The 23,613-nt window shown below is 38.4% G+C and overlaps 1 protein-coding gene and 1 pseudogene across 1 annotated transcript; one reads left to right on the top strand and one right to left on the bottom strand.

The window, feature by feature from the left end:
• The first annotated feature begins 1,712 nt into the window (after positions 1-1,712).
• LOC122071082 (coronatine-insensitive protein 1-like) lies at positions 1,713-7,719 on the top strand. The gene is made up of 3 exons (XM_042635354.1): positions 1,713-3,109; positions 5,559-6,030; positions 6,130-7,719. Exons 1-3 carry the CDS (start codon positions 2,625-2,627, stop codon positions 6,937-6,939), a joined length of 1,767 nt encoding a protein of 588 aa, XP_042491288.1. The 5' UTR covers positions 1,713-2,624; the 3' UTR covers positions 6,940-7,719.
• A 618-nt stretch (positions 7,720-8,337) lies between these two features.
• On the bottom strand, positions 8,338-9,527 carry LOC122071077 (annotated as a pseudogene).
• Between the last annotated feature and the right edge of the window lie 14,086 nt (positions 9,528-23,613).

The raw sequence follows: 23,613 nt of genomic DNA, 5'->3' as shown, positions 1-23,613 counted from the left end.
CTACAGAGGGTGGACTCACCCGATAAAGAGACTAGAAAGTTGGAAACATGGTTTCAAGTATCGATATTGTATTGATCATATCGAATCAATATCGATTGAGATCCATCCTTGATTTCTGACCGATATAGATTGGTTATTCATCATTTTAGGGGTAAAATAGTAAAAAATATAACAATTTGAAAAAAAAAAAGAAGCAAAAATAAAACTCATCGATATGTATCAATTCAATCAGATCCAAATTAAAATCGAATCAATATTCACTGATACCATTATCAATACCTATATGGATACCATTGATCAATACCAATATGGATACCATTGGAGAGAATCCGAACGGCACAGCAGTCATAGACTCATCACACATTTCTATGGCAAGCACCTCAGGTTTCACAATCCATGGCGATTATGTGGGATCTCTTTGTTTCTTTCTATAAATTTTGAGGTATGGCAGTTGCACGTGCATTTAATTTAAAAAAAGGACATCCTCGTCAGGTATTCAGCGTTGGACACCGACGTGGGTCCCCCAAGGGCCAGGGATTCTTGTCCACGCTGGCTCTTCTTGATATGGCCACAATCGAAGGTCATGATTTTTTAGTCCGATCTCTTGGAACGATTATTCTCTGTAGTGACGGTATAGTTAACATTGGATGGCCGAGACGAAATGTAGGTGTTGGGCCAAATACATGGGGTACAATGACTGACATGTCCTTGTAAAAAACAATAATTCTTGTCCTATTGATGTGTTTATGTACATTCTCATTGGCCAATGTGTTGATGTAGGTTTCATATTTTAGGACAAAAAAACCCTCCCAATAAAGGACAAGTTTCATTACACAACAACTATGTTTTTAAGCGAAAGAACTTTTGTTGACGGCATAGGAAATGCCAGGCATGCGAGGACTAATGATAGGACTTATAAGAACATTTTCAGTGCACTCAAGGGAGGGGTAGCATTGTCTTTTTGCATCTATCAGTCTAGGCATTTTGTGCACCAAACCTAATAGGGGTATTTCATTTTTGGTAAACATTTTTTTTTGGGTCTAAAAGTGTGACCTTGTGTCTAAACATAGGGGTGCAAAATCCTAATCGATCCTCTAACGTGTGCTCACATTGGTCAGGGCCCTATTCCAAAAGTTAGAAGAAAAAAAGCCTAAAAAGTAATGTGACTTCTATACCTAGACAAAAATGAGTTAAAATGACCACCTTATCCCTCTTAAAAGATAAAAGTTTCATCATTATTGATGCTTTCATGTATGTTTCCATTAATCCCCCCTGTAAGAAAAGTCCAAAGCGAACGCGCGCATCAAGAGCGACGAACGGTCGAGAATCCATCTGCATTAGAGTGGGTGCACACGCAGCGCACTATACCAACCACGTGGAAGGATAAAAAATCCATCCTTCTTTGACCATCTAGAAACTGATCTGTCCCCCCTCCCCATTTTGGTTGTTTGCTTTGCTCTGCAAATCCAGGTGCGACTGTCGTTGACGTGGATTTCCGTTATCTAATGGTGGATCCGTGTTTTACGATTGTGACCGCTTGTCATATCCAACGGTGAATACCTAACGAGGAAGTCCTCCTAAAATTAAATGCTTTTAGCACCATTATTATAAAAAGGGCCCCACTAAAATACGGATGGATTCTCCACCGTTCTTAGCAAAGCTTAGACGCAACTCATCACCAAAAAGAAATAAAATTAAATTTGTTTAGAAAAAAAAAAAACACAAAATCATCACACTTCGACTATGGCCACACTCAACGGAAGTGGAGCTAACATGGCCGAGAATTTAAAACCCTTGGAGGAACCTTCTTCTTCTTCTTGAGATGGTAATGAGACTTGCAATTGTGGAAGATAGATCTGGTTTTCATCTCGATCCGAGTTTATGATCTTCGGAAGTCCATTAATGGCAGATTCGATTGGTTTCAGTTCCTTGGAAACTCTATGCTTTGTGTAAATTATGGCCCTGAGGCTACTTTATTGGTGGATCTGAACAGTTTATACTGCTATTGATACTGGTTGCAGACAAGCTCCTGATTGGTTCATAACTCTGTTTGATTCAGTTAAGTTACGTGTTCGATAGCCGGTAGAATGTTTGTTAATTAGCTTCTGCTACTCGTCGGATGGAGATTTGAGGCTCTTCAACGGAATAATCGGCACCGACGGTCTCGGTCAGGTTTTGGATTTTTCGATGGATTTGTTCTCTGTGGAAGGCTAGCAGCTGAATTAAAGTGTTTTTTATCTAAAAATTTTCATTTTTGTTTTAAAAATTTTAATTTTGGATCTTTGCAGTTTACAGTTCGATTATGGAAACAACTGTCTTGTACTCTTGTTCCATTGACTGCTACTGAGCCATGTGGTTACCCTGATGAATTTGAAGGTTTTTGTCGGTTTGAAGATTGTTACAGCTTTTTGTTCTTTCCTTTCATTAACTGTCTTGTGCTCACTGTTTAAATAATTGTTTTGGTAGGATGCTGTCTGTTACATGATTCCATTTTTTTTCTACTATAAGCTTGCTTCCCTTTTTCAAATCCAGAACTTCCACTTTCTTTACTTTCAATTTTTCTTTTCGGAATTCCTCTTTCTTGCACGGCCTATCTATCTCCCATTTGGAGGAAGGTTTAAGTCATGGAGAACCGAAACCTTTACAGAGTGATGAGTTTTGGGGTATCAGATGTGGCTTTAGAACTGGTTATGGCACATATCCAGGATCCTCGTGACCGTGATGCTGTGTCTCTGGTTTGCCATAAATGGTATCAGATCGATGCGTCGACACGGAAGCATATTACTATAGCTCATTGTTACACAACAAGCCCAGAGCGTCTCAGACAAAGGTTTCAGCATCTCGAGTCTCTCATACTGAAGGGAAAACCCAGGGGTGCAATGTTTAATCTTATACCTGAAGATTGGGGAGGATATGCTGGTCCGTGGATCAGGGAAATTGCTCAGAGTTTTAATTGCTTGAAGTCACTTCATTTCCGGCGTATGATTGTTAAGGATGCGGATCTGGAGCTTCTTGCTCGAGCTCGTGGTCACATGCTCCAGGTTCTCAAACTTGATAAGTGTTCTGGATTTTCAACAGATGGCCTTTGGCATGTTGCGCGCAATTGCAGGTCCTTTTTCTCCTTGATTAGCTTTAATCATTAGCCCTCCCCCTCTTTCTCAAAAAAAAGAAGTAGGTTGGTCCTCTTCTAATTCCTGTTTTGATTGTAATCCAACTTATCTTACTTGTCTTTCAAGATTTTAATTTTAGTGAGCTTCCTTCTGCAATATGAAGTTAATTTTTGAAATAGAATTCAAGAAACACTGGGAGAAACTAGGAGGAGGTCTTCCTAACACCGTGTGTTTATTTCATGGACTTGTGAGTAATCAACCGAGTTCAAAGAAAAGATTGTACTTTGTAGGAATTTATTTTTTCTTTTAACATAAGCAGTTCTGTACTGTCGAGGAATTAATTGTAATTGAAGTCATAGGTAAACTCTTTCCCTAATGTGTTATTTCTCTGGGAAAAGGTTCCCCACAACACTAGTGTACTGTCGCCCTTTCACATGTCGCGGGTGATACGATTCTCCACACACCGCCATTGGTGTGGTGTGGAAGAACCCCCCCCCCCAAAACACACACACACACACACAGAGTTGAATTGTGGGGGAACCCCCTCCCCTTTTGGTGTGGCATGGGAGAATCGCCCCCCCACCTCCACTGACATCGTGGGGAACCCTCTCCACTTTTCTTTTACCCTCAGATACTTTTATCAGAAGTTTTCTTGAATTCTATTTTTATAAGTATTTTTATAGAAAGGAAAGTATTCAATTGCCTTTTCCCTTGAAAAAGTTGGTAGCTTTGTTGTAAATCAAAAGAAAAAAAGAGGAAAGGAGAGAGAGAAACTGCTTATAGCTCAGCTAAGCATGCACCTGATGATCAGTCTAGCTTTAGATGGACGGTAGATAGTCCATGTAGGCTGTCTCAGGCAATCATGTATAATGCAAAAAACATTTTTGGCTTGGAATATATTATAAATTTCTTTCCTTCAAGCAAGGGAAAATTGATCTTTCTAAAACTTGTGCTTGGTTTAAATGTTTTGGCTGAAGTAGTTGAATGGCAAATTAGGATTTGTGTATCTGACTGCACTTAATTTTGGATAAGGCTTAGTTGAGATGAGTTGTATTGTTCTACCACCCTGCCCCCTTTTCTTTACTTCTCTTTCGTATGGATTTTACTGCATTGTCAGGACTGCTAACATTTATTGACTGTCAAACTTGGAGATAAAGACTTTTGGTTATCTTTCTGGACCAAAAGTCTAAATTTTATTTATTGACTGTAAAACTTGGAGATAACATTTATTAACATGATTTTTAATCTTACTTTTGAGCTAAATTTCACCTTGGATTAAAGCCTAAATTTTATTTTCAAAAGTTTGTCAAATTTAAGGGTTCAGATAATCTGAGTGGAAAAATAAAAAGTTTACCTTCTTCCACTTTAACCACTTAGGATTGCCTTGAATTAGAAAGGTAGGTCTCTCGCAGATAACTGCAGTATATCTTGGGTTCCTTGGACACCACAAAAAGTTGGGAGGGGGATCTGAAAAGAGTGACATTACAAAGTGAAACAACTGTATTTGAAAATTTGAATGTACGGCATCAAGGAACTGTGGTAACAGGATGTAGAGTGGAAGTGAGGCCTAAGAGGAGTTTATGTTCACCATGCACTGCAGGTCTTTTGGACATTGCCTTCTTGCTATGATTGCCTATTGTATATATTTTATCCTCATTTGTTCCTTGCCTGTTTTGGGTGGTGCAACTTGGGGCCAAAAAACCAGAGCTTGGCCAGCCTGATTCTTTCTGGTCTTGGGTTGGTATTTTCAGCATGTGAGAATGTGTGTGGGGTGGGGGATATGCGGGCGGGCAGGTGTGCATGTGCATGCATTTGTGTGTATGCGTGTTTCAGCCTCACGTTTTATGAGGGGGAGGGGGTTGTGGGCCTTGTGGCTTGGGAAATCTTTTAATGAGTCTCTCTGAAAGATGGTGAATTTTATTTTTTTTATGCACCATTAGGACTCTTGATCATTCTTATATATCCTGCAATGATATTTTTCATTTGATATTTATTATACATTCTGATTGTGTTCCATTGGTCCAATTTAATAGGAATGATTCTTCATTTTTTAAAATTAGGAGCCTGTAGTGGGGTACTCTTTTAAGAATGTTTTAACTTAGTTGCTTTTTATTGAATATCATATATTTGTATCTTTTAATAATTAGATAGTTGTGTAGCTGGAATTATATACACAATCTGATTGGGCAAGTTTTATGGTAGAATGTTAATGCAAACTGCTATGCATATTATATATACTGGTTTAGCACAGGAAAAGATCTTTTACTGTACATATCATGATTATGATTTTCCAGTTTTTGCTTCCACTTTACAATATGATTTCATGCTCTCTCTCTCTCTCTCTCTCTGTTTAATCAGTACATATAAGCTTGGATGATTCTTGTTGATCCCCTCATTGTCCTGTGCCATTTCTGTGAATGAAATAAGCATCCATTTTACCTTTTCCAGATGCCTAAGAATACTGTTTTTGGAGGAGAGCTGTATAGAGGAGAGAGATGGTCAATGGCTTCACGAGCTTGCTATAAACAACACAGTTCTCGAGACTTTAAACTTCTATATTACAGATCTTAGTGAAATCAGCATCATGGACCTTGACTTAATTGCTAGAAACTGCCGCTCCTTGGTCTCTATAAAAATCAGTGATTGTGAGATCTTGGATCTAGTTGGTTTTTTGCGTGCTGCAACCGCATTAGAGGAGTTTGGTGGGGGTTCCTTCAATAAGCAATCAGAAGACTACTGTGTCATCTCATTCCCTCCAAGATTATGTCGCCTAGGTCTAAGCTACATGGGTAGGAATGAGATGACCATAATATTCCCATTTGCATCCCAACTCAAGAAGCTGGATCTCCTGTATGTCATGCTTGATACAGAGGACCATTGTCAGTTGATTCAACGATGCCACAATTTAGAAATTCTCGAGGTATCATCTGGAAACTGTTTGTCTTTTCAGCATTTCTATCATTGGCTTTTATTGGAATTTTAACCGAGGAACTTGGTCTTTTTTCCTTCTTATGGGTAGGCAAGAAATGTCATTGGAGACAGAGGGTTAGAAGTTCTTGCTCAGAGCTGCAAAAATTTAAAGAGGCTTAGAATTGAGCGAGGTGAAGATGAACCAGGAATGGAGGATGAACAAGGTCAAGTTTCCCACAGAGGATTATCTGCCTTAGCACAAGGCTGCATTGAACTTGAATACTTGGCTGTTTATGTGTCTGATATAACCAATGCTTCATTGGAATCAATGGGCACATACTGCAAAAACCTCTCAGATTTCCGTTTAGTGTTGCTCGATCATGTAGAAAGGATCACAGATTTGCCACTTGACAATGGTGTCCGAGCCTTGTTGAGAGGTTGTGAGAAGCTTAGGAGGTTTGCCCTCTATCTACGAGCTGGAGGCTTAACCAATGTAGGTCTTGGTTATATAGGGCAGTACAGCCAGAATGTGAGGTGGATGCTTCTGGGTGCTGTGGGAGAGTCTGATATTGGGCTTTTGGAGCTTTCGAGAGGCTGCCCTAATCTGAAGAAACTTGAAATGAGGAGTTGTTGCTTCAGTGAACGTGCACTTGCTCTTGCTGTAATGCAGCTGACCTCACTGAGATACTTGTGGGTGCAAGGATATGTTGCATCTGCAACAGGTAGTGACCTTTTAGCCATGGTTCGCCCCTTCTGGAACATTGAACTAATTCCTCCAAGACGTTTTGTTTCTAGTGATGAACAGGGGACTGAAACAGTCACTGAGCATCCAGCCCAAATTCTTGCTTACTACTCCCTTGCTGGGCCAAGAAATGACTATCCACCAGAAACTGTCATCCCACTGGAGCCATTACCATGATAAATTCATGAAACTGTACGTATCTTCTCCAGATTGTCTCTTGCACCAATCCGCAGGGACTTTAAGGCACCCTGTCCATAGATCATCCTTGTTTTTTGTTTTCTAGCCTTTCGATCAAGGCCATCTATCCTGTGATAAGTTTTCGCTATATCATACTCTGGAGGAGCTGGCCACCAAGTGACATACTATCCAAAATTCTTGCCCCTACATGCTGCTACTCTCAGACGTCCCTCTTTGCCTGTGTTGGTTGATTTGATATGATCTTTTTCAATTAAACTAATTAGTGGGACTTTCAAATTGATCTGAGAAGATTACAGGGATTGCATCCAATTCGCTCTTGTAGCTTTTGGAGTGCCTTCGGCAAGAGAAAGAGACCACGGCCAGTAGATGACAATGACAGAGCTTTGTATTAGCTTGCTTGGGGCTAAGATCATGAAACAGAAGCGTCAATATGGCTGGACCATTTCTTGGATTATTGTGGGTAACGACTGGAGCAGGACTGAGTCAATGTTTATAGGGAGGTTTTCTCTTGGTGGCATTGACTGAAAGAATGTACATTTTCTGTTTAAATTAGAATGGTATTCCAATCTTCAATGGTGAATGAAGAAAATCGAATATCATAATGAGTGGACTGTCGAAATATTCTCTTGTTAGATACTCTCCTTTTTAGTTTGGCTAGGGGGTGCTGTTGGATGGAGGAAAATTCATTCTTAATGTCTAAATCCCAGGTTTGGGAAAACAATATATGAATAGAGTGATTTTAAACCGTGTCTTTGTATATGAGTTTATAATTGTTCTTAAACATTCTAAGGAATTGTATTTCTTTTGATGCAGCGTTTCAGACATTACATCTAAAATTAATCAAACTCTGCCTCCCCTGAGATGTCGGTATTGGGCCTTTAACGAGTGAAGGGATCACATCCTGTCTAAAGCTATATGGGTAGCCTGCAACTTGAGAGACCTCACTCATGGAAGCTGGTTGCGAGATTTCTTAATGATTCAGATCTCATCTTCCTTTTATCTGAAATGCGTTTATGATGATTAAACCAGGTCCAAGTCCAAAAGCCTGAGATTTTCATTTCTTTTTCTTTTTGGTAAGACCATTTCTTTTTCACGTTAGCATCAGGGTGTTTATCAGTTTGGTTACGGTATAAATGCTTCGGTTCAAGAATTTTTGGGTAAAACTAAATCTAAATTGTTTAATAAACAGTTTCGGTTTAAATGATTTTAAACGTTTTCTTAGAATTAATTTCTAAATTTTTATTTTAAGAGGATTTTTTACCTTTTAAATTTTTTTATGAGTAATTTATAATGCCACCCCCTAAATAATGCCATTATTACAGAAACATCACTTATGTAATACCAAATTATATTCAGACACTTTGCCGTCAATCGCTATTAAGTTAAAATGACTGTTACACCCTCAACCCCAACTTTTGTTGGCAAACACCCAGACAAACCGTTGTTCAAGAAGACGATCTCCTCCAATCTTGTCACCTTGGCTATGCTTCCTGGGACGCTATAAACTTCTTGTTTGCGAAGGCCACAACAGAGGGGAAAAAAATCGTCTGCAATTCCGATCTCGTACAATTCCGTGCAATACCACCTTCAGGCGGTGACACGTGTATTGATACCAATACAATGATCCAGATCTGATTTAAATGTCTCTTCACTGATTTAATGTTTTATTTATTGTACCAGATCTGGACCATTGTATTGGTATCAATACACATGTCACCGCCTGAAAGTGATATTACACGGAATTGTACGAGATCGAAATTGCAACGATTTCAACCCCAACAGAGGCGGTTGTGTTGCCGAGATTCTCTGGGATGTTGCCAATGAACCTGTTGTTATTCAAGGACAAGGCATCCAGGTCCTTCTCGAACAACTCCCCTGGGAGATTCCCTTCGAAGTTATTAAATCGAAGATCGAAATGCTTGAGACCAGGGATCGATAGGACCACTTTGGGGAAGGGTCCCACGAAGCGGTTATTACTAATGTCCAATTCATGGAGCAGTAACAGTTTAGAGAAGCTCTTGGGGATGATCCCACGAAACCTATTTGAGTTAATGTGGAGAAGTGCAATCTCGGTGAGGAGCCCTAGCTCAGACGGAAAGAACCCGGCGATGTTGGCTTGGTTGAGGTCAACACCGGCGACGACAGTCAGCTTAGGGTCATCCAAGGCTGGTGCGTAGAACACGCCTTTGTAAGCGCAAACGTCAGGACAAACCCAATTGCCAGTGGTGTTGTAGGGATTGGAAAATATGGACTTCTTCCAAGCTTGGAGGGCAATTTATGCCCTACGAAGCCTGGATTTGGTGAATGTAAGGTTGAGATCGACCATGAATTCATAGTCTTCAGGAAGATCACTGCCCTCGCGGAGGGTCAAGAGCTGGCGACGTGCAATATAGGAAGCCTCTGCATCGGATAGAGCTAAAGAAGAGGCTATGAAACAAGGAGAAGGAGAAGATAAGTAATAGGAGAAAGCAACCCTTACCCTGCATTTTGGACGGGGAGCAGTGCCACACCATTTTGGAAATAGCTTCCCACCATGACTGCATCGGATTAGGGTTTCCATTGGCCATTGCCGCTACCACTACTCTTCACAGAGAGTGATCGTCGGTGCTTTGCATGTGAAGGTATATTAGGTATGGATTTGAGGATGGGGACTTATCAGACGGGTATATTAGGTACTTCACTTTTTACAAGGGTGTTTCTTATTTAAAAAAAAAATATATAGTAGCTGACATCACATCAACATATAAGGTATATTCCGTAACATGACTAATAGCAAGGGGTTTGAGTATAATTTGGTATTACAGAGCAGGTGTTTCTCTAATAGTGATATTCTTTAAGGAGTGACGTTGTAAATTTTTTTTTTTTTTTATTGAAATGGAGGTAAACTTAGGCAGTCTTTGGTATAATTTAAATTTATGTTGGAAAATCAACCCTAATGATTTATAACGTTAACTTAAAATGTGATAAGACTTTTTTGACCCCAACCAAGGAAGGGAAATTGATAGTGGAGAGGGACACAGAGAGGATAGAGACAATTGACTTCTCACCTATCTTGCAGTTGGAATAGGACCCAAATTCTCGATACTCGGCTGCCTCTCTATCTGAACAGTTAGATTCTGAGGGCACTGCAAGAATTACTGGCTAGTGAGCTCGCAACTAGAATGAGTTCCATGAGCAGTGCTAGCGATAATGCCAAGCAAAGATCACAGGTGAGATATTGGTGATTGTTGTAGGGGCCGATGCTCTTATATAGTTTCAATTATTCCCGGTGGTTATTGATCAATTTCCCCTCCTTTTCCTTTTTTTGTGATCCTCTAACTTTGTTTCACCTTTTTTCCCCTCTTCCCCCCTGTGGGTATCTCTTGATTCATTCAAATGTGTGATGTTTAAGTGTTGAGGATTAGCCTCTCTTGCCCTGTTTCTGACCAATTACCACATGCTTCTAACCGACTCTGTAACCGATTGTAACTAACTAACTCTCTCTCTCTCTCTCTCTCTCTCTTTCTTGTAACTAACTGACTGTTCAGATTCTTTACATATAAATACAAGCTCTTCCCACTCAGTTGAGTATTGGAAAAACTCCTAAACGTACTCTTTCATGGTATCAGAGCTGATAGTCAAATGGCTTCCTCAGCTTCTTCTTCAAACTCCTTTTCTTCTTCTCAAACAATCTTCTCTATTTCTGCAAATCTAAGCCATCCTATATATGTTCTCTTAGATCAAAACAATTTTCTTCTATGGAAGTCTCAGCTTCTTCTAATTACTCGTGGTCATGGATTAATGGGGTTTCTTGATGGATCTGCTGCTTGTCCACAAGAGGTCATTTCTTCTGCAGATCCAACTATAGCAGATCTTGTTCCAAATCTGCAGTTCACTGCTTGAAATCGACAGGATCAATTTCTTCTTGGCTGGATTCTTTCTTCCCTCATTGAATATGTTCTTTCTCAAATTGTTGGGTGATCTACTTCAAGTGTTGTCTGGAAATCACTTGAAGGAATTTTTGCCTCTCACTCAAGATCTCAGGTTATGCAACTTTGTCTCCAGTTGCAGACTGAAAAGAAGTGTAATCCCACTATCACAGCATTTCTCCATAACATGAAGGCAATAGCTGACAAACTTGCTGCCATAGCAGTACCTGTGACTGAATTGGATCTCATTCTTCACATTCTTGCTGGTCTTGGACCTGAATTTGACTCCTTCGTCACTGCCATTTCCGTATGATCTAATTCACTTTCCTTGGCTAATCTACAAGGTATGCTTTTGAGCCATGAGATTCACTTAGGTCGCCAGATCTCTGAGGATTTCTTTCCTCCCTCTGCAAATGCAGCTTTTGTTTATAGTCAGAGGGCTCACCCCATCTAAGCAATCAATGGTTCGAGAGAAATCTATTTAACCGAGGCCGAGGCCAAGGCCGTGGCAGTGGCCGTAGCCAAGGCTTATCATCTTCGAATTCTCCCAACCAGTATTGACCAAAATGTCAGATTTGTGGCAAGATTGGTCATATGGCCTTGAACTATTGTCATCAGTTTGACTCTGCTTACTCTACATCTTCACCATCAACATTTTCTGCTACAACCACTACAACTGTCACTGATGGTTGGTTTCCTGACTCAGGTGTTACAAACCACATTGCTTCTGATCTCAATGGCCTTTCTAAGCATTCTGGTTACAATGGTTCTAATCTTATTCGTGTTGGCAATGGTCAAGGTTTGCAAATCTCTAATATTGGTTGTTCAAAATTATTTTCTACTGATCGAATTTTGCATCTCAATGATATCCTTCATGTCCCTTCTATGACAAAACATCTCCTTAATATTTCTCAATTTACAAAAGATAATGATGTTGTTTTTGAATTTCATCTGACTTCTTGTTTTGTTAAGGATCGACTTTCGGGCCAAGTTCTATTGCAAGGCAGCCTTGGCAATGGACTATACCGGATTGATCCTTCTCCTGCTTCATCTACAAAATCTGCTTTCTCTTTTACTACTGCTCTCTTTGGTGAGTGTCTCTATTGACATTTGGCGTCAATGGTTGGGTCACCCATCCTCAAGAGTGCTTCACAAACTGATTGTAACTAATAAAATTCCTTTTCAAGGACCATGTCATGTTTCATTTTGTAATTCTTGTCCTTTAGGCCAGTCCCATAAGTTGCCGTTTTCAAAATCAAATTTTGTATCATTGAGTCCTTTAGGTCTTGTACTTTCCGATGTATGAGGTCCCTCCCATGTTTGTTCAGTTGATGGCAATAGATACTATGTTAGTTTTGTTGATGATTTTAGTAAATACACATGGTTCTTCCCAATGTCTCATAAATCTGATGTCTTCATTTTCAAAAACAAGTAGAAAATTTTTTTGAACGCCATTAAGGTTTTGCAAGCCAATGGTGGCGGAGATTACATAAATGTTTCTTCCCTTTTAGCCTTTACAGGTGTTCTACATCAAGTTTTTGCCCTCATACCTCCGAACAGAACATTACTGCTGAAAGGAAACATCGTCATATTGTTGAAAATGGTCTCACAATGATGGCTCGGGCTATGGTTCCTTCGGAATATTGGGAAGATACATTTGCTGCTGCTGTGTTCCTTATTAATAGGTTGCCTAATCCAGTATTACATCATCGGTCTCCTTGGGAGGTTCTTTTCAAGTCCTCACCAGATTATTCTATTCTCAAAGTCTATGGTTGTGCATGTTTTCCTCACCTTCGCCCTTATAATGCTCATAAGCTTCAACCCCGATAAACGTGTTGTCTTCATTGGTTATAACATAAGGGCTATCAATGTCTTGATGTCACTTCTGGTCGTGTCTACATATCTCGTCATGTCATCTTCAATGAAGGTATATTCCCTTTTGCTCAAAATGCTACCTAGCTACAATTTCCTTCCTCTACTACTCCAATTGCCTTTACTAGTTCTATTCCTCTTGTGTTTTCTCCACCTGTACCTTCAGCTCCATTCCCATCACCTCTTGTCCCGACTACATCGTCTCTTGCTCCATCCACATCACCTGTTCCCACCTTCACTTCTCCTCGTTTAGAGGATGAATCTGTTGTAGCCTCTGTTCCAGCACCTCATTTGATGGTTACACGCAATAGAGATAATACTCGTAAGCCTAAACAATTTCTAGATCAGGTTGCTTTCCTCTCTTCTTCATCTTCTCCCTCTCTTGATTCTGAACCTACATCCTTTACCCAAGCTAATAAGCCTGCCCACTGGCATGCTACTATGCTCGATGAGTATAATGCTCTATTAAGGAATGGGACTTGGTCGTTTGTTCCTTCTTCTCCTACTGTGAACATCATTGGTTGTAAATGAGTTTTTCGAATTAAAAGGAAACCAGATGGATCTATTGATCGTTAAAGGCACGCTTGGTCGCTAAGGGCTTCAATCAAACTGAAGGGATTGATTTCAATGAAACCTTTAGTTCGACAATCAAGCCTGTCACTAATCGTGTTGTTCTCACCTTGGCTCTCTCCAAAGGTTGGAATTTAAGACAACTTGATGTTAATAATGCCTTCTTAAATGACATCTTAAGCGAAGAGATTTATATGTCACAACATCTTGGTTTTGTGGATCCAGTAGGGTCTACTCATATTTGTCACCTTCATAAGGCTTTATATGGCCTCAAACAAGCACCAAGGGCCTAGTTTCAATGCCTTAGCAGTAAGCTTCTTGCTTTGGGTTTTCAAAGTGCTAAGTCTGATGCCTCTTTATTTGTTTCTCATCTCGGTGGTCATATCACATTAGTTTTAGTCTATGTTGATGACATAATTTTCACCGATAGTGATGATACTTTGATTATTTCCCTCATTCATGATCTTAATTTGGAGTTCAAGCTGAAGGATCGCAATCATCTTCATTATTTTTTGGGCATTGAGGCTACATCTACATCCATTGGTATCTTTCTTAACCAACACAAGTATATTGTTGATATTCTTCATCGGACTAAAATGGATGGTGCCAAGGGCTGCTCTACTCCTGCTGCTACTGGAATTAGTTTTTCCAAGTTCTCTAGGGATCCTTTTGAGGATTTATATCGAAGTATTGTTGGAGCTTTACAATATGTTACTATTACTAGACCTGAAATCTCCTATTCTGTGAATAAAGTTTGCCAATTTATGCATTCTCCAATTGTAGAACATTGGATAGCCGTGAAACGTATACTTCGATACCTCAAGAAAACTGTTGATTTTGGTCTTAATCTTTAAGCTTCAAGCCCCTTAATTCTACAGGCCTTTAGTGATGCTGATTGGGTAGGGTGCCCTGATGATAGACATTCAACAAGTGGTTATCTCTTCTTCCTTGGTGATAACGTTGTCTCTTGGAGCTCTAAGAAGCAGAGCACTGTTGCTCGGTCAAGCACCGAGTCTGAGTATCATGGCCTCGCCTTTGCTGCTGCTGAAATATCTTGGATTCAACATCTCTTAGTAGAATTGCATATCTCCCAACCTTCTCCACCTGTGCTTCGGTGTGATAACCTTAGAGCCACATATCTCACTGTGAATCCTAAATTTCATGCAAGGACCAAGCATGTTGAATTGGACTATCATGGGAAAAGGTTGCAAGCAAGGAGCTTGATGTTCGGCTTGCATCCTCTATAGATCAAGTGGCTAACATTCTTACCAAGCCTTTAGCATCATCTCGGTTTGCTAATTTACGTTCCAAGCTCACTGTGCTTTCCCCACCCATTCGCTTGCGGGGGAGTGTTGAGGATTAGCCTCTCTTGCCCTATTTCTAACTAATTACCACATGCCTCTAACCGACCCTGTAACAGATTGCAACTAACTCTCTCTCTCTCTTGTAACTCTAGCTGACTGTTCAAATTCTTTACATATAAATACAAGCTCTTCCCACTTAGATTGAGTATTGGGAAAACTCATAAACGTATTCTTTCACTAAGATGGTTACTTTGAGCAGCTAGCTTTTTAATAATATCTACAAAGAAGTAAAAATGTCACACTTGATAATGATATCAAGTCACAGATCTTCACACATAACCCCAAAAAAAGTTGGATTAAGAGGTCGGATCTTTCTGGTTTGGATCGGAATTGGTCGAAATCTATTGGAATTGATCTCATAAACCTTGCAATCGGTTCCTCAAGATTGAAAATGTCAACGATCTAATCCTAAAAATCCGAGAATCGATCTCTCTCCAAAGCTCCCCTTCAGTTCTCATAGGTCCAATGGATCTGCACCTGCGAGGAAAACTGGAATAACCTTTTTGCCATAATTTTGGCAATGTTCCATAATCTAGGCGAGCTAGTTTAGACACCATGTCGAATTAACATAGTTCCTCGAGAATATGATAATGGTCGCACCTTGATTTGTTGATTGCATCTTTGATCTCATAAAAAACTATCTTTTCTTTTTGGACACTCTTTTCATCCATGAATGTTTTTAGGTTGCGTAACTTACCCAAGCCCTAAACTTGCAACTAACGATTGAATTTGAGGGTTTTATATGAAAGGGAAAAACTAAGTTTGCCAATTTGGGGTTTTAAAGTGAAGGGTATAATTGTAAGTTTACCCATATACCCAAGGGTAGTTTGGCCATTATCACCACTTAATGATTTCCTTCTAAGGAATGGATTTATTAGAAATTTTCTTATGAAAGTGAGTTACTTATGAGATCTTTTTCTAAATCTGGGGGTTGCAGGAATTTATGAATATTTTTAGGGGTGGTACAAGAAAATTTCCCATTTATGTTTATCTGCCAGATAAGCATAAATTCATGCATTTGGTATGATTTATGACTCTTATTTCTCATTAAAATAAATCAATATATCAATAAATCCTTAAACATGTAGAGAATCATTTATGATTTATTAGCATAAAGCGATTATTGTTGTTTATGCGCTAAGCCATTAATGAGCACATGGTGTAATGGCTCAAAACTCAGGGTAAAGGAGCAAATTTGCTTATTTTTATAATAATCCCTTCTTATTCATCCCTTCACATTCCCCTCCTCTTTGCAACCCTGTTTGTTCATTGAGAGAGAGAGAGAGAGAGAGAGAGTCCTATCGGCTGAAAGACTCTAAGAGACACCACAGGTAGTCTCTCTCTCTTTCACTCTTCCTCCCTCCCTCTCGTCTCGTCTCGTCTATCTCTCTCCCTCTCTCCCTCTCTCCCTCGCCCTATCTCATCTAGAATTTTCTTGGGTGAATATCTCTTTTTTATTTTTACGAACTATATTTTCTGCATTGATCATCTCTCTTTGGGTGATTATCTGTCACTCAAACACCTAAATCTTTCATTCTGGTTTTAGGGAAATGATTGTATAGGTTTGTTTTAGAGATTAGGGAAAGCATTATTGAAATAAAATACTCAATACTAGGTGTACCAAACCTATTTTTCATTATATCAAGTAGTACCCACATAGTTATTGTTTATAGCCAACAATCTATTATTATAATTGATTATTCATAAGTAGATAATAAACATAAAGATAAATTATGCCAATTAGATCCTTAACATTGAATCGAATTATTTAGTAGTGTATGTTTTCTTTTAATAGTTGTTTGATGTAAACTTAATTTTTTTTTTATTGAAATGTATGTAAACTTAACATTGAATGACTTAAACTTACCATATGTACGTTAATTGGTTTAATAATTTACTTAATCGGTTTATCAATGGGTTAAATCATTTAATCAAATGATCTTAATATTGAAATCAAAATCGAGCCATTTATTAAACGGTTACACGGTTTTGGTCTGATTTCACATCCTTACATTAACAACTCTGCTCCTCTCAGGCGTTAAGAGTAGTTACTGTCTTGTGCGTTTTGATAAATGTACTGATCGTTGGTTTGGGAAATTTGGTAAAGATACAAAATGAGTGTATTGGTAAACCATATTCCAATATTATATAATCAAAGATCATATTTTGGCAATGCTTTTAGGGCTTCGTAAAGCTTTGGTTCTCAAGATTTTAGCTCTTGAAGCGTAAGAAGCACAGAATCCTGCTTTGGGCAACTTCTTAAAGACTTATGTGGTAAAGATTCCAACCATTATATTATATATGATTGGCCACATGTTATTAAACCCCAGAAGCATTCTTTTTCTAGAAATTCTTTGCAATCGTAGCTATTTTAGCCATGTATGAGTATTCATTTGGTTATTTCAAATGCGTAATCCCTTAGATAAGTCATTCGTTGAACTTAAAAAAGCTCAATTCAATTCTTACAAAAAAATAAAAAAATAATAAAAAAATAAAAGTAAAAAAGTAAAAATAAATAAATAAATAAAAGAAGAAGCTCATTTCAATTATTTTTAATATAAGATTGTTTATGCAGGTTTTTTCATAAGGTAGTTTATGAGAAGAAGTCGCTTTTTTTGAAAGGGGTGGTCGAAGTCGCCACAACATTGAGAGCTATCGACGGAAATCGCAGGGAGCAAGCCCATAGGGTGTGGGGCAGGTGGATGATCTGGACGAGTGGATTTGGGCATCAGATAGCAATGGCACAAAGATGGATCAACCCGAGAAGGGTGTGGCACTAGTTATTCAGATGGGCTCTTTTTCCTTTGATAGGATTGAACCAATCACAAATCCCTTGCATGGCTCTGTTCGTGTGAGTCCATAAGCCCAATGCCCTGCGACCGTTAGCAACATTTGAAAACATACAGGGTGACATTTTGAGTCTAGTATAGTCGGCATTAGAGAAGAGATGCCGGAGGAGGTAGAGGAAAACTGAGAGGAACACACGTTTCTAAGGAGGGAGATAAAATTTATCCCCTTTCCCCTCAACGTGGTGTGGATATTTTGGCATCAAGATCAGATGAGTACAACTTACATTCTAGATCATGCCTGCATGAGGACTTGGGCAATCCAGTGATGATTGAGAATGGTGGGTGGTCAGTGGTCACTACAGGATTACAAATCGGGAAAATTTGGTTGGCGATTTAAAATTTTCAGGGCATGCATTGGTAAATGTATTAAAGTCACCTTCATGACTCTCAGGGAGGACGTTGGCAATAGTAGCTTGGATGATCTAGTTCCCGCAGCCTTCACAGATAGAGCGGAAAAGTGGTTCTCCACTCATAGTGCATTGATGCAACGTTAGATTTCTAGGTCCATGAGACCTCTTGAACCTAAAGCCTCTTGTTCTTAATGCATTCCCTATTCTAGAATGTCCAGGGTATGGGGAATAAGCCTACTTGTAGGCGATTGAAATCTATTATTTTGTCTTTTAGTATTGACTTGGTGGCCATTTTAGTGTTGGATATTTATGTTTTCACCAACAATTCAGAACCTAAAGTTCCCTTGCAAAAGCCAGTGTTATCATGAAGATGATTGATACGTACTCTTTATCTCAAATGGGGCCAATGGTGGCAACATAATTTGGATATTTAAGAAGAATCATATTCAAGTTCAGGTCATGGACAACCATGTTCAGTACATAATTGTTGCATGTATCGACTTGGCATCAAATAGAAAATCATTACTTCTATCCATGTTTTGTTAACTTTGGGGGAAAGGCAATTACTGTGGGAGGATCTTATCAATTCCACTAGAATGGTTGATCAGGAGTGGGTGGTCTCTAGGGATTTTAATGCTATTTTGGCTCTATCTAAGAAGGTGTGAGGGTGGTTTCCTTATTCTTAGTCAATGGAAGAGTTTGATAAATTTGTGAATGAAGTTGCACTGATCGAATTATCGATTTAGTTATAGAGCAACACATTCATGTGGTCTAATAACCAGGAAGGGTGCAATCTGCTAAAGGCTTATTTGGATCAGGTTTTGTACAAATTGCCTTTGGCTGGCTCAATATCCTCTTTGTTGTATTCACCACCTCAATAAAACCTGCTCTAATTATACCCTTATTTGGGTTGAGATTACAACAACGTTGGCATCCAGGGTTTCGTCATTTAAATTCTAAGAAGTGTAGGTATCTCGCCCTGAGTTTTGAAGATTGTGAAGGAAGTCTAGAATTGGCCGGTCTATGATTCACCTCTACGTATTCTATTTCTTAAGCTCAAGGACCTAATAAAAATATTGTTTGGTAATAGTCACCAAAATGTTTGCAATGCAGAGGATAAGGTTAGTCGGGTTGACGCAGATTATGATTTGAATCCAAGTGAAGCATTAAAGTGTGCTCTCCAAAATTATCACACTATTCTTCAAAGAACTCTTCTCTAGGAGGACAATTTTTTTGTGGCAAAAATCCATAGTTAAATGGCTTCAAGTAAGAGATTGAAACACGAGCTTCTTCTATGCAATGGTGAATGTTAGATGAAAAAAGCAAGCGCGGAGAAAATTAAAATGAGTGAAGGGGTTTGGATCACTAGAGCCGAAGAGGTGAAAGTTGAGGCAGTACAACACTTCTCGAGCATTTTCTCGTCTCAACCTTGCCTTGGGGATGTGATTTTTCTTGGCTATATTCTCTCGTTGATATTTGATGATGTTAATGCAAGTATTCTCCTTGTGTCATCTATAAAAGAAGTGAAAGTGATACTTCTTTCTCTTTCTAAAGAGAGTGCTCCTAGCCCTGGTGGTGGTTTCTTCAGTATTTTTTTCACATCCTATTGGGACGTAATGTGTAAGGACATTCTGGTGGCTGTCAAAGATTTCTTCACAAAGGGGTTGTTGCGTAGGAGTTATACGTCTTCTCATCTCATTCTTATCCTAAAGAAGGATTGTCCTGAGCATATGACGAACTTCAGGCTGATAAGTTTCTGCAAATTTTTCTATAAAATTCTAGCTAAAATTATCTCTACTAGATTGTTTAGTGTTCTTCCTTTGTTGATTTCAGAAGAATAAGGTGTGTTTGTTTGAGGCAGATGCATTCATGATAATATTATGCTTGTGCAGGAAGTTGCATAGGACATTGATAGAAAATCAAAGGGCAACAACTTGATTTTGAAACTTGATATGGCTTAAGGCCTATGATTGGTTTTAGTGGAGTTTTCTCCATAGAGTGCTCAATAAATCTGGTTTCTCTTCCCTTTAGATTGATTTAATCAGGAAATCGTTGGAGATTGTTGTTTCCAGTGGTCATGGATGGGGTTCGTATAGCTATTTTAAATCATCCGAAGGTCTCAGGTAGGAGAATCCTATAACCCCCCACATGTTCATTTTGGTGGAAGAAGTCCTTAGCAAGGGTCTGATGATGCTCTTTAAAGAAGGTCGTGCAACTTGTTTTCATCTCCCAAGAGGGTGCCCGGGGGTATCTCATAGTTTGTTTGCAAATGATACAATTATTTTTACTAGGTTTGAAGCAACCCATGGCTTTTATTAATAGATATGAAAGCTTTTCGGGGCAATTAGTGAATCTTTAAAAAATCTGTTTCATTATTGGTTCAAAAGCTTTGGAGGTCCATGTGAAAATGGTGGGCAATGTCACTAGCTTTGTACGAAAATCCTTGCCTGTTACTTGGGAGGCTCCTTCTCTACTCTGGTAAGCTAAAGTGAGTTTTTCTATTAGTTCCTTGCAAAGGTTAGTAATAAAGTGGCAGGCTGGAAAGGAAAGCTTCTCTCATCAGGAGAAAGATTGGTTCTTCTTAAGCATGTCCTTGATTCTATGCAAATCCATATTTTTTAATGTTTGGATGTTCCTAAATAAGATTTCAGAGAATTTTCTTGGATTTCTTATAGGGTTCGACAGATCATGGTAAGCGAGATGATTGAATAAATTGGTGAAAGATTTGTAGGCCTTTGGAGGAGGGCGGCCTTGACATCCGTCTATGGAGGATGTCAACTTATCTATGTAGCTTAAGGGGCAGTGGCATATCATGTTAGAGAATTCATAGTTGAGTTCTTTTTTTAGGGCAAAGTTCTTGGAAGGTGAGCATGTTACGTTAGCAGACATCAAAGCAATGGGATCGAGATCTTGGAGAAAAGCTTTGGCCTTGAAAGAACTTGTTATATCAAAATCTAAATGGTTGGTTTGTGGGGGTGATGAGCACATTTATGTGTGAAATCTAGGGTAGTAAAATATGTATTTTACATATTTAGAATGGAGCTGCCTTGGGTTTTACTCTCTTTTTGTAGGTTTTATATTTTCAAGGCATTAAGGACTATCGGACACTATATCTCTAATTTTACATGTAAAGATGTCCTATTTCTTTTCATGGTTGCAAAGAGGATGCAATTCTGAGCAAGATGAACGTGTTCAATTAAAAGTACACATTTGTTTGGACACCCGTACAAGTGATTATTCTTTTTAGGCCAGAAAAAGAATAATAGATCAGAACTGAACCGAGATGCAGAACCAGCCCGTTTGCAGTTGTCCCAGAGGTACAAGAAATATTTCAAATGCCAATAAGGATCGATGGACCACATCCTTAAGTGATTGAATATTCATTTTTGGTAATAACAACTACCTAGCGTAGTTGGTGAGTTGTGGTGTGCAAAATCCCTTCTTATTAGGAGGTTTCAAGTTCGAATCTCTTAGCTGCCATTTTATTGAGGTTTTTATTTTAGAAGATTTTCTCTCTTCTACTCATCACTCAAAAGAGGTCGCCAAAGGGTTTCTTACGCAAGAGGAGAGAGAAATAAGGAAATAAAGAGAAAAATAGAAAAAAGGGAGAAAAATAGGAAAGGAAAAAAAAAGAAAAAAATAATTAAAAAAAATCGTCCAAGATGATGTCCACGTTTGAAGAAGAGAAAAAAAAGAAGGAAAAAGTAAGTAAAATCGTTGGAGATTCCCTACTTCCTATAATTCTCTATCTTCTCTCTCTTCCACCTCATCAACAAGATAAAAAAATCTTTTTTTTTTTTAGAAGCTAAAATCTTTAGCTTCCCTCCCTCATTCTCTATATAATAGAATTAACATAAGGGGAGGAGGCATTTCATTCTTCTTTTAGGGTTTTTTTTAGTTGCTCTATCTTTTTCTCTAGTTTTCTCTTTCTCTAGCTCTAGTTCTAGGTTTATGCTTTAAACACTTTTGTAAGTTCTTTTTATTCAATTAATGCAAGCACTTTTGTTTTTGATTCAGTCTTTTATTTTTATTGTTTAAGCAATTGAAGTTGTAATTTTTAAGTTCTAGTTCTAGGCTTAGTTCTCGGTGACAAGAACAAGCTATGAAGCATGTCTTTTAAGTTCAATTTTTTTTTCTTCAAATTTTTTTTCTCTAGTACTAGAAATTTCAGATTTGATTTATTTCAGATCTGATTTTTAGTACTAATAGTGTCTCAAATTGATCAAGTTTTTAGTTCAAGGGTTGAAGTTCAAGTAAGTAGGCTCCTTCAGTAGTCTTTTCTCCTCCCTCTCATTCCCTCTTCTGATTACCCTTTCTTTCTTAATTTAGGATTTTAATTTCAGTCGTTACATTATTGCTATCCCTTTCTCCCAAGGTTCATGGCTAGTGTATATGTTGGTTTTCCCCCTTCTAGCCATAGAACTATCAATTTATTGTTTTTATTTTAATTGTGTCTCTTTCCCTAAAGCCAAGTAGAGTAACCCTTGTAAGAGTGACTCTCTGGTCAAGTAGAGAAGCTCATATTATGATGCATCCCTCGGGCTAAGTAGAGAAACCTACTTGTGAGTCTCTTTCTAGCTTTATCCCATTTCTTTTACTTTATTTTTATTTCAGTATTTTTTTCCTTTATTATTTTTTTTAATTGCGTGGGTTGTTTATTTTTAATTATTTATTTATTTAATTTTAATTGCGTGACTTGTGTCTTTAAATTCTTAGATAACGAATGGTTAAGACATTATTTTAGATACATATGTTTATGACGGTAATTAGAATAAGATCACAACCATTAATTGGTTCACTTTCGTATTATTAAAAGAAGCAAAAAAAATAAAAATAAAGTGGCTGTTCTCCCTGTGTTTGACCCATAGCTACACTGATCCGTACGCTTGCAGTTACATTTAAAATCTTAACCAAGTTTTTGGTGCTGTTGCCGGGGAGACAGTTTCATGTTATTTTTCGCTTTCTTTTGGTAAATCGGAGTGCTTTGCTTTGTTTTGTTTTTTCTTTTCTTTTATTGAATTCCTAAAAAGATCAACTTACAATAATAGTTGTATCAATGGAGGTCGCCATGCCTCACAGTATGATAAAGACAGGTTTTGCCCTGTAGCAGTACCTCAGGAATTGACCTGAGCAACCCCGAATCCCTGTCGGTAAGCTCCCAAAAAGCCAAAAGAATAAAAAAAATAATAAAAAAAGTTTTGCTATCTATTCTTTTGTGCTTGTCTTACTCTAGTTGTGGGTAGTTTTCTATTGCATGAGTGTTAGATGGGTACGTAATACTAAGAATCGGTTAAAAAGAAGAGATCCAACAAGTAGTGATCCTATACGTTTGCTCTCTTTAAAACCATTCAATATGGGAAACCAATAGTAAAACCCTCTACCTGAATCTCTGAAAGATGGGTTCTACCTTGCTAGAACAGTCCAACCTTCCTGCATAGTTCTACCATAAGCACAGGGTGATAATTTTAAACTCAAATCTCAATACATCACTATGTTGCCCCACTTCCATGGGTTGACCTCTGAGGATGCATACCTATTTGTAAGGGAATTTGAAGAGGTATGTATTTTAATTAAGATCCAACAGCTTTCTGATGATGTTGTTAAGCTTAAGTGTATCACTTTTGCATTGAAAGACCAACCTAAAAAGTGGTTGTATGGGTTACCCACAAATTCCATAACCTTATGGGAACAGTTCACAGTTGTCTTCCTTTAGAAGTTTTTCCGAACTTATAAGACTAAT

Source organism: Macadamia integrifolia, unplaced genomic scaffold (assembly GCF_013358625.1).
Source record: "Macadamia integrifolia cultivar HAES 741 unplaced genomic scaffold, SCU_Mint_v3 scaffold_187A, whole genome shotgun sequence".
NCBI classification, from domain to species: Eukaryota; Viridiplantae; Streptophyta; class Magnoliopsida; order Proteales; family Proteaceae; genus Macadamia; species Macadamia integrifolia.
The sequence above is the reverse complement of the archived record's forward strand: the minus strand, read 5'-3'. Positions and strand labels throughout refer to the sequence as shown.

Coding starts and splice junctions, on each gene's coding strand:
- LOC122071082 (XM_042635354.1), top strand. CDS start 2,625: ATGGAGAACCGAAACCTTTACAGAGTGATGAGTTTTGGGGTATCAGAT. Junction 3,110..5,558: donor CATGTTGCGCGCAATTGCAG/GTCCTTTTTCTC, acceptor TACCTTTTCCAG/ATGCCTAAGAATACTGTTTT. Junction 6,031..6,129: donor ACAATTTAGAAATTCTCGAG/GTATCATCTGGA, acceptor TCTTATGGGTAG/GCAAGAAATGTCATTGGAGA.